Source organism: Strongylocentrotus purpuratus, unplaced genomic scaffold (genome assembly GCF_000002235.5).
Source record: "Strongylocentrotus purpuratus isolate Spur 01 unplaced genomic scaffold, Spur_5.0 spur5_scaffold_2, whole genome shotgun sequence".
Classification (NCBI taxonomy): Eukaryota; Metazoa; Echinodermata; class Echinoidea; order Camarodonta; family Strongylocentrotidae; genus Strongylocentrotus; species Strongylocentrotus purpuratus.
In genome coordinates, this window is record NW_022145605.1 from 4,652,742 (window position 1) to 4,665,051 (window position 12,310).

General features: G+C 35.4%; 1 protein-coding gene across 1 annotated transcript; it reads right to left on the reverse strand.

Annotated features, from left to right (window-relative positions):
• Positions 1 to 3,524: 3,524 nt before the first annotated feature.
• On the reverse strand, positions 3,525 to 5,267 carry LOC115926909 (E3 ubiquitin-protein ligase TRIM32-like). The gene has a single exon (XM_030992526.1). The coding sequence runs from the start codon at positions 5,265 to 5,267 to the stop codon at positions 3,525 to 3,527; it is 1,743 nt and encodes a 580-aa protein (XP_030848386.1).
• Positions 5,268 to 12,310: the final 7,043 nt, after the last annotated feature.

The following is a 12,310-nucleotide window of genomic DNA, read 5'->3' on the forward strand; positions in this document are numbered from 1 at the left end:
CACATTAGCGACGTACTTCAGCAAACAATACTCGATAAAATGTTTTCCCGTTATTTCACTTTTTGTGTGACCATTAATGGATTTCTTTCTTTTTACTGCCTTCATCTTCTATTTCTCCATATGTATATATTTGCTTTTCTGTTTCTTTCTTTCCTTATATATTTTCAATGTTTTTCTTATTTCTCTACCTCTCTTTCCATAATTGTATTATTTCTTTGTTTCGTCCGTTCTTTCTCTTTATGTCTTTTCTGATGTATTTCTGAGTTTTCTCTTCTTTCATCTACTCTCTTTCCTAATATATTTCTTTCTTTCTCTTTCTATTCTTTCTGTTGTATTGCCTTGTCATTTGATTCATCTTCTTTTTCTATATTTCCTTATGCATTTATTACATTTTCTTTTCTTTTGAGCTTCTCGTTTATTATTTTCGGTTTGTAAATAATGAGCATGCGATATACGCTGTTGTTCATAAAGTCTTTGATAACACTTATTATTTTCTCAACACTTTGATGATCAATTTCCTCATAATGACAATCAAACCACAATAATCTTTACAAACTTGTTTTTCTTCTTCAATTTCTTCAACCTTGGTCAGTGTAACGAAATTATTCCAACGTTATGGTATTAGTGTATGACTGAAAATACTTTATAACATTTGAAATGAATGCATTCGTATAATTACTGTAAGGTGGTTGGCTTGTTTTATTCTGTACAACGCAAGTAAATGACAATGTTTGGTAAGGTTGTACTCATTTTCCTTAGGTCATAGTAATCGACGTCTTGACATGAGACTATCTTCCCCATGCAGAAAACTGACTTGACGTTGGTCGATTCCTTTCGTTCGAAGTTTGTTTTCACCTTAAATTTTCCATTTTAATCATATTTCAAGCAAGATTAGCAATTTCTTTTACAAAAGTCATACAAACAATCATAATTTGGTAATATTCACCTCTCAGCCAGCGCGTGACCTTGTCTGTCCATTAGAAGGAATTCGTGGTTTCGAGGCATAGTTGTTTGCCCAGACCCTTAATAGAAACATCACATAGATGCATGCACTACAATATTTATAAACAACCTTAATATGGAAGCAAGCTTAATTAATATCTTTTATTAGTACTTAGTACATTTGATATTGATGATTTCAAGTTTTTGGTATAACTATTCGTTAGAAAGAGAGAAAGGAAAATCAATATATAGTGCAACGGGTATGAAAACATAATCTAGTCAGTGGTCGGGTCTTCTAAACCACTGCATTCCACCGAGAGTCAAAATTAAGATAGTTTCTCGTCTTGTTGCCTCGAATTATGACCGTAATAAAACTGTCAGACTAAAATAAGACACACGACCTTCGTCATAGGCCCATGTAGTGTACGAACAGTCGAACATTACTCTTAAAATTATCTTCTGTAAAAAATGCCATAAGATAAGAATAAGTCAGTTTGTCCGCGACAAAATGTAGACTGTTTCAAGAAAATTTCGCTGGAATTGAAGACCTTGGCAAGATCATTTTAAGTCATTTTGGCCGGCCAGTTCATAGTGACAGCGGGTGATCCTTGCTACCAGTACAGTGTTACAATGTAAAACATGATTTATACACGCAGAGAAAAAGAGGTTTAAATTTACACCCTATATGGACTAAATGCTTGTCGCATGAGTGACACCCCTCAGGGAGTAAATTTAATTCCCAATGTAGGGAATAAATTTACACCCCCAAGAAGGTGTAAATTTGCACCACAAGGTTATGATTTTACCCCCTTTAAGGAGTGAAATTTGCACACAATGGTGCTTAATTAACACCTTTTGGTTCCATTCTCATGAAAAATGGGTTCAAATTTACAACCGTGGGGTTGAATTTTATACCATATATGATCGATGCCACACCCTGCGGGGAGTACGTCTAAACCCTTCTTATGCACAGCCTCGACCAATTGATCATCCCTCGAGCAATCAATCATCCATGCTTCGTAATCACCTAACAGTCACTGATTCTCACCCTTTTGTCTACGTTTCACTGCTCTAAAGAAATCAGACCAGAATCTCGAGTTATATGTCGAAAAGCTTTAATGCTTACCTGAACAACAGTTAGTGTGAACTCAACACAAGTGCAGACTGTAATAATCAACTAATTTAGCCTCGGTGAGGCTGGCATGATTGGACGTATCGGATCAACTGTAGTGGAATCCTGCCTTCCCGAATATCTTCCCTTTACTTACACGTAAAAAAAGGCAATGTACTAGTTAGTAAAACAACACTTCTGCTAATTTCATTGAATTATCAAATATAATTACCCTCGGTACAACCCCTTATTCTTGATCAGATAACTTTCACTCAAATAATATGCCCAAATGAAACATGATAATTCCCACAACATGACTAAAATATGTAAATTATGGTAATTTGCCTTCATTTGGCACAACCTATATGGACACGATGCGCCATTGCTGTAGCGTATGAGCATATGCACTCACAACAGAAAAATGCTTTGACTAATCAGAGCTCGTCTGACTAAAACAGGGTGTAAAATTACACCCCTCAAATGACTTTTCTGTACACCCTTGCGTATTTCTGTGTTTAACTCCCTAAAAGGTGTAATAGGGGGCGCCCTATTTTTCCAATTTCGTTTTACTCCCCAAGAACACCTTTTATTTTGCTGTGTGTAGTTTCAAACTAGATCATTGGTATATCCTTCACTGTGATGTTCGCTCTGTTTACCTTTCAACTGACATAATTCAGGTTTTTATATATGTTTTTTTTTATATAATTAAAAGCTAATCTTTTAGTCGCCTGCATTAGGGTTCAAATGTAAAATATGAATAAATGAAATGACTCTCTTAAATTTTTTTTCCTTTTCTCAACAGATCCCTCATCTGTCTTTCTCTCTCACTACTCTCGTTGTCGTCTTCCCCAGCTTGTCCCTTTACATTTCTCGTTTTTTCTCTTTATAAATGGAAATATTTGTTATGTTTATTAGTTCGTGGTGCAATATGTTAAACAATTCTTCTTCATTTCTAATCTCAATTTGTGTTTGATCCTTGTCAATTTCGGTGAATTTATATCTATATATATATATATATATATATATATTCTTTTATATAATTGTAAACAATGCAGTTGTGTACATTTTGAATGTATCAGTCTTTGGACTGATTTACAAGAAATTTTCTATCAAAAAAACTTAGCCTAATGAATGGGTGGTGATTTTTCAAGTTCCGACATTTAGTGAAGAATCATCTCATAATTATTAGAGCAAAGAGGTTATTAGGTGCCCCGAATATCCTAATCCTTGGGCAGCGAGGGACAAAAATATCCTCCTATTAAGACAACGAGATGCCTGTATATATATATATATATATATATATATATATAAATGTTTATCTGGTGTAAGTTGGTGACGATTATGAGCTTTGACAATGGAGACCATGACAGACAATAGTAGATAATATTTATATGGTGCACTTTATTTTCACTTGACCGAATAACAATGTGAATTCTTTTGGTTTTGTAAGTTTGTTAAACTCCACGTTTCATCAGCAAAACTGAAATTTACTCCATGTTTCACGGAAGATGTAAAACCTATCATAAGTGCAGAAAACAATCTCCCCCGTCTTGAATTCCTGCAAATAGTACCATGCTCGATTTGGTTTGATGATCTTAAAATCAGTGAGAATTTTTTTGATGTATTTGAGCTCCTTTGTGTACTGAACGATGTTCAGCAGACCCTGATAGTGCTTAACCCATGCAATGATAACAGAATCATCCTGACACACAGCAGGGTAAGCGTTTTCACCATCCTTGCTGATGCTGTGAAAGATAGCACCAGACACATCGTTGATCACTTGTACTGTATTCCAACTACTCTTAACGACAATCACTTGACTCGATGTCATCGCAAACATCTGCCACGGTTCAAATCTGTTACACATTATCTCTCTAATTGACTTCCCACCTTCTGGCTTAAATACCTGTATTTTCTTGCATTCCTCGTAACCTATGAAGATCAGCCCATCCTTGCCTACCGTGAGACCGCCAAATGTACCGTTCGCAACATCCATTGTGTTAAATGTTACGTCAAGCTTCTCACCGAGATCTGTGTACAAGGAAATTATATCATTAGTGTCGCGTATGACGTATCCACCATCGGGCATGAAGTCTAAGTCAAGAACTTTAACAGATTTCAGAACGGTATCTTCTATAATGCCCTCAGAAGAATATATGTATATTCCTCCGTAACAACAACCAACAGCCACCTTATTATTTGGAGACATTGCCATTCCGGTCACGAGAAAACCAACAGGCAGCGGATCTTCCGTGCGCAGAACCCATTTGGACTTATTTTGTCTAAGCTGGCCCAACTGGAGTCCGTCCAACCCTTGACTCCTGAAGTCAATTCGTTTACCTTCCTCAGCAATTCTTCTGGGCAGCTCCTCATCTGGCCCAATCCTGCTAAGAAGCGCTTCCAGCTGTTGACACATCGCTGTATGTGAGGCCAGAGCCTCTGTTTGGAGAGGAAAATTAAGACCATTCTTAACCAACTCCAGAACTTTCTTAATCTTGTCTACCTGCTTACGACTCGACTCTTCTATGTTTCCCAATGAAGTCTCAAAATTACCTAGCTTGTGCCCCACTTTATTTTTTAACACCGACTTTCTTTCCTTCAACTTCTGAACTGATTCCTCAAAAGTCTCATCTATTTCAGCATTGATTTGTTCGTATACGTTATGCACCACTTTACGCTGACCTGCAACAAATGTAACATACTTGTCAACCTCGCGTATCTTTGCATCTGCTTTAGATGTAAGTTTCTCGACATTATTCTTTTGCTCAGTTTCATGTGCGCCTGCTTCCAGGATAATGTGAGCATTTTTTACATGCTCTAATATTGCACACTTGCAGCATACATACTTGTTACAGTTGAGGCAAAAACATTCTTCATCGTAGTCTGGATGTTTTTCACATTTGTTCCCTTTTTTTTGCAACGATTTGTATTCTTGATTGCAGTTGGATCGGCCCTGAGTCTCCACATCTTCAACAAGTGATCTGACTGTTATATTTGATTGCAGTCTACCCACGTCTCCACCAGGAACCGAAGTCTCCCCTCTGCACGTAGGACACACCAGAACGTCTTTGTTCCCATGGGACTCCAGGAGAGACTCAAGACAACCCTTGCAGAATGTATGAGAGCAGATCAAGTTCTTTGGGTCCTTGAAGAAGCTCAGACAGACAGGACACTCGAGGTTCTTATTGACAGCCTGTTTGAAGGAAATAGCCATCGTTGACAACTCAAGCAGACGACCTGTAAAAAAAGACACATCAGTGAATCAAATCTTCAACTAAATAACAATTGTCTCATGTTTTGTAAACATGGCTAGTATTGCGATGAAAATGTCAAAAATATAATGCAATACATTATTAATAGGGCTTACCCGGTACAACATCATGAAATTACTTTACACTACTACTTTGGAACTTACGTTACGAATGATTTCGAACGGTGAATACGCTTTCAGTAAGAGGTATGTCTCATTTAGCAAAACAGTTGTATGAGTATGAATTCCCACTAACATTCATAGCAGGAAATAGTATGTTTAACCTTTACACTGTTTGATTACGGGCATATTTATTAGTATATTTCACTTATGCCATACTCGAGTTACGCGTACCTAATTATCTGTTATTCAATGTGCGATGTGTACTTTGAAACTCAACTTGGTGAAATATCTAAGCACATTGTTTGGAACATCATCATGTGTAGCCTGCATATGTTGCCACTCTCATCCCACTTCTCTTTTCATTTCCTCCATCTCGTTTTCTTCCATTCTGATCTCTTACATCCTAATCTCCCTCTTGTACACTAAGCTTGTTTCTCCTCTCTACCACCTCTTCCTCCATCTCGTTTCTTCCATTCTGATCTCTTACATCCTAATCTTCCTCTTGTACACTAAGCTTGTTTCTCCTCTCTACCACCTCTTCCTCCATCTCGTTTCTTCCATTCTGATCTCTTACATCCCAATATTTCTCTTGTACACTATGCTTGTTTCTCCTCTCTACCACCCCTCCCTCCATCTCTTTTTTCTTCCATTCTGATCTCTCACATCCTAATCTTTCTCTTGTACACTATGCTTGTTTCTCCTCATACCACCCCTCCTTCCATCTCTTTTTCTTCCATTCTGATCTCTCACATCCTAATCTTTCTCTTGTACACTATGCTTGTTTCTCCTCTCTACCACCTCTCCCTCCATCTCTTTTTCTTCCATTCTGATCTCTTACATCCTAATCTTCCTCTTGTACACTAAGCTTGTTTCTCCTCTCTACCACCTCTTCCTCCATCTCGTTTTCTTCCATTCTGATCTCTCACATCATAATCTTCTTCTTGTACACTAAGCTTGTTTCTCCTCTCTACCACCTCTCCCTCCATCTCTTTTTCTTCCATTCTGATCTCTCACATCATAATCTTCTTCTTGTACACTAAGCTTGTTTCTCCTCTCTACCACCTCTCCCTCCATCTCTTTTTCTTCCATTCTGATCTCTCACATCCTAATATTCCTCTTGTACACTAAGCTTGTTTCTCCTCTCTACCACCTCTCCCTCCATCTCTTTTTCTTCTATTCTGATCTCTCACATCCTAATATTCCTCTTGTACACTAAGCTTGTTTCTCCTCTCTACCACCTCTCCCTCCATCTCTTTTTCTTCCATTCTGATCTCTTACATCCTAATCTTCCTCTTGTACACTAAGCTTGTTTCTCCTCTCTACCACCTCTCCCTCCATCTCTTTTTCTTCTATTCTGATCTCTCACATCATAATCTTCTTCGTGTACACTAAGCTTGTTTCTCCTCTCTTTAACCTCTCACTCCCCCTTGTTTTCATCTTTACCTCATCTCTGCTCAATTCTTGCTCCCTTCGACTTTCTCTCATTCTCACTACAATTTCATTGTTCTGTTTTTGCTTATCTCCGCTCCTATTCCCTTTGTTTTCCTATTTTAAAATATCTGTTATGTTTTCTGGCTCCCCTGTCCATGAAATGTATTATACTGTTCTTCGTTGTCTTTAACCTAGGAGGATCCTCCTTGCTTTAACCATGTGTAGTAGGTCCATGTCTATCTGTGGTGTGTTTTCTATTTCCATTTTACTTTGACATGAACATGTATTGCTATATTAAATCAATCATATTCATGCATGTCTGTTTAGTAATTTGTTATTCTCTTTTGTGATTATATGTTAATACACCGTATGATGTTTGTTTGACACGTCTTATTTTTATGGAACAGCTACAGAATGCTTTTTTATAATTGTACTTTGTATTGTGCATGACCGATAAATCAAACTGATACTGAAACTGATGATCAAGGAATGTGTATACATTGTGTAAGCGTTTGTTCAGATAACTCCCTCTCTTTATCTGATTAGTGTGCCCCCAATAGTCTGGAGATTATCAGCGGGAGCCCCTCCCCACAAAAATATAAGACAATTTTAATAATGATAATAATAATATTCTGATACAACTAGACAGGGTGTGCTAGTCGTAATACAAACCTTATCATTGACATCTTGATTTTATAAATAATGGAGTAAAACGACCCAGAAACATATCCCAAAATGCATTCCCTATCCACACAAGTAGAAAGGAGTGGAGGGAGGGGGGTAAGTCCGAGAAGTTAGAGAATATTTAGTATGGTATAGTATAATAATATGTTGAAAAATATAAAACTCAAAATGTTCAACATTATTTTGATAAAAGCAATGCTTGTTCTAGTTTTGGGATGAAATAACTGTGTAGTGCGGTGATATTTTCCTATCATGTAATTTTTGTATATTTTGGTCAAATTCTCGTTTGAATTAATGAACAAAGGAGTATGTTTATTTATGTTAGTTTATCAAATGATAAAAAAGCTGTTTTATATTATGTTTCAGTTGGTATAAACTAGGACTATGGAAAAAGATTTGCTTCTATATGTTATGTAAGAACAAGAATTGCAGTTTTGAGAATTAAATTAAATGACTACAAAAAAAAGAAGAGAAAATCATAAACACTATCAGCCTGATCAGTAAATTAATACCGCCGTAAATTACGTAACCAAACTCTCTCACAATTGATTATCATTCTCTCTGTTTGCTTTGTGTGCTATATACATGATGCTTGGTGTGGAGGAATAACACATGCATTAATCAGAGAGGTCCATGTTATTGGCAGTTTCTCTTTTGTTGTTAATGTACATTTTCCCTTTGCATATAGAGCCCCTTTTAAAGTATCCCTGCAGAATGAATTGTTGGTGTGCCCCTCCCCCTCTCCTATAGGGATCAAGATACCATTGCTCCTGAAGAGAGTCCAAAGATCACTCCCTTTTGTATGGGGGGGGGGGCACGAATGACAAATAAATAAAAAAAATAAGTGAGACCAAGGGGAAAGATTATGGGCAAGGAAGATCAACATGAGATAACATCAGGAGATACTTTGATCGAGAATACTCTTCAAATATTAAAATTGTATGTTAAAATTGTATGCACCTCTAACAACAGATTATGATAAGGCAAAGTCACGATTTGATTTCATATTGAGTTTAAACCTGTAAACAGAAACTGACTCCTAGTGTTTATTGTCTGTAAACATCCCTTTTAAAGTGGCTATATATAATCTCGTTACCTTTAACACAAGACACTCGATATTCTTTTTCTTAATTATTTAATGTAAAATGGTATCAGTATAAGAAAACATAAAGGTGAAAAGAGCATCGACATCATATATGATACCTTGAAATTTAATTTTCCTAAATACCTGCAAAAAAAAAAATGCTCGCTAGCATATAGGTTACTTTGATCCTCTTTTCATAATCTTATTGAGTATTGAATAAAATAAATGATTATTCTCGCTTAAGTCGTTAAAAACCAAGCAGTGACAAGTTTGGGGTCATTTGTTTAGTGAATTTTAGTCTTTTTAACAAACAGAGTTGAGAAGTGATAACAGTTTCAAGCTCTTTTCTTATACGCTCTAAAAATTTATAGTTAAAGCAATAGTGATAGTAAATATGTTTAAAGGGACTTGGTAACATTGTTCAGATGAGAGATAGTGGTTCTAAGGTAGTGACTTCAATGCTAGATGTACAATTAAAGATAATCTGAAAATTTGAGTGAAAACGGACCATTATTCATGGTACAAATTGGGAAAAACTGATCTGATCGATTCCTTAATTCTCCCAACTAGGTCTAGATCTAGATCTATAGAACAATTTAGTTACACTTTAGGTGAATGGAAATCTCACAAGCAATAAAATGGCTCTACATTCCATTCCAGACATTTAAGTGTTGACAGATTTTTTTATAGCCTGTTTTATGTCTTTTTTTCATTGGAAAAACGGTTGGGAAAATTCAAAAATGGTTGGGAGAATTTACTGTTAACCACTGTTAGAGGGTGCCTCACATCGACGCCTTCAAAGAAAACCATAGATATCTTCGTGGTTTGAGATTTTTTTTTCAGGAATTTTTGCCTGTCAGAGGGTTAGTACAGTAGAAGGAATATAGTAAGTAACATTTTTTACAAAAATTAAGCAATTTTTTTCATCAACCTTCAACTTACCAAGTCACTTTAAAGTGATATCAATATCAATAGTAATAATAACTTCTGGATCGATGAAGTAACAGCCATGAAACAGTTTTACTTGCGATAGTATCAACAAAATTGTTATAAATGTCCAGGTTTAGGGCTTGCAAATACTAAAGGCTTGCTATTCTGCCTATATTTTGTTTTGTTTTGCCTGGGATAATAGCGTTGAGTATTGTGTTGATCGCAAATGTTTTAAGGTTGAAATCACAGATACTGAATATTAGCGATTATTTCAAAGCGTATGACATATTTCAAATTAATATGTAATGGAGCTCTATACATGCTCTAGTTCTGTTGGAGGGGTGTCATTAGATACATTGTATTCGAGTAATGCATATTATATTCAAATATGCTGCAAACCCATGGATAAGCGTTTCTATTAATAGTTTCAAACATCAGACTAAACATCAATGGTCTATATAAAGTTCAGTCAAGACACAATAGGGCCTATCCGATCACTACTAACATAAATAATTGACAAAGTATTCAACAGTTCAGGAATGAAAATTAGATATTAGCTGTAAAAACTCCCTGCTAATACCTAATTTTTGGTCGAGTTATCGACAAAATGCTTTTGGGTGATCAGATTTACGTCCTTGCAGAAAAGAAAAAGAAATTGAGATAGAGGTGAAAGATAGAAGTCGTATGGCAAATAAGACTCATAGAGACTATCTATTTACAAAATACAAATATAATTAAGAAAGTTAATTAATCTACTATGAAAAAATCTTAAACCTAGTAAGGGGAATTAACTTCAATGCATACTAATAAGATAAACTACAGTATGCATGAGAAACTAAAGTATATAATACATTGATTTCCTTTCCAATTAAAGGATACAAATGAGTTCTTAATAAGTACAGTAGATCTCGTTTGTTAATTTCATTATATACAGTATATGCGAATGAATAATTGCTCAAACATTTTGTACATTTTCACTAAACTTCTTTGTCGAACATAAGCATATCAATGTTACACTAACATAATTAACACTTGAATGAGTAATTTGAATTTAAATTGATCACGAAATTCAAAACATATGTGTCTTATTTTCACATCTTTGGGCTATAGACTAAAATAAAATTGTCCCTTTTCCTCTTTATACAGCGCCAGAATAGTATAACGATGTAAGACAGGATGTATCGTTTCAAGCTAAATCATTCACTGTCATGTTCAGTCTGTTTACCAGTTCAGGTATTTATGTATGTATTCGTAACTATATACATATATACATACCCAATATTTCAAAGCTAATCATTTAGCCGCTTGCATTAGGATTCAAATATAAACCATGTACAAATGAAATGGCACTCTTGAATATTTTACCTTATTCTCACTAGATCCCTTCTCTCGCTCTATCTTCTCACTGTTGTCTTCCCCAACTTGTCAAGTTTCCTATTTCTGTCTCTGTCTTTATAATCGCTTTTTTGTGGTGTTTATTATCAATTTGAGGTGCAACATGTTTAACAATTTTCTTCATTTCTTATCCCAATGTTTTGTTCCTAGTCAATTTTTGTGAATGTATTGTCTTCTTTTATATAATTGTTAACATTGCAACTATGTACATTTTGAATGTATAAGTCGTTGGAAGAATTTTCTTTCAACAATTCAAGCAAAATGAATGAATGAACGAATTAATTGATTATAAATGTACATGAAGAAAAAAAGAGATAGAGGAAGGTAAGGGAATTAGGGATTGTACAGAAAAGGGCCATTTAGAATGTTTACACAATTCACAATTTTTACGCATTTTCCAGTAAACAACTATAATGGGTATATACAAATAAATGATGTCCTAAATTATAACAAATGTCCTTTAAACAAAGAACACAAAATATCTGTATATAGAATTATGCCTTCACCATCATTACCAACATATGAATTAATTGATTGCCGATGTATAGTATCTTGCATACTTTAAGCAAACATTTCCAGATACATTGTAATATTTTGAGAACAATAATTTGCTTACGTTGCCACTATCATGAACATAAGAACACTAACATATGGAATCTTTCCAGTATTAGACATAACATTGGAAGGAGGCAGCTGCTCATCCCCCCATAATGCGGAAATTACTGTGTATCGTATTTATGCTTTCAGTCGATTAGAAGGTGTGGTACCCCTCCGCCTCTTCGTCTTTCTTTTTGATTTTCTACCTACATTTGTCTATACAATAATCGCCATTTGCAATAATGAGAGCAACGCCTTAATTCTTCATGGACGTAAACCTTAATGTCGACAGCCTACAGAAATCGGTCAACATTTTAATTGCATTATAATAGAGCAGAGTGTAGGCCTATACTGTTAGATTTAAATTACATTTCGGCACAGGTTTACAGTGGTGGGTCACTAAAGGGACTTTACATTTTTATTTTTTTCTAAGTTCCTCCATTCGGTGAACCACCATCTCATAATTATTCGGGCAAAGAGGTGCCCCATATATCCTAATTATTGGACAGCTAGGTAACCAAATATTCGCCCATTCAACAACGAGGTGCCTGAATATATATTTTTATTTGTGTATGTTTGGTGACTATAATGAGCTGCGACAAGAGAGACCAGGCGAGAATAAATAATGTTTACATGGGGAATTCTTTCCATTTGACAGAATAACAATCTTAAATGTTTGGGTTTTGAAAGTTTGTTATACTCCATGCACGTTGCGTCTGCACAACTGAAATTTACTCCCATGTCTCATGGAAGATGTAAAGCC

Bases quoted from the DNA above. Each gene is read 5' to 3' on its own strand.
- LOC115926909 (XM_030992526.1), bottom strand. From the start codon at position 5,267: ATGGCTATTTCCTTCAAACAGGCTGTCAATAAGAACCTCGAGTGTCCT.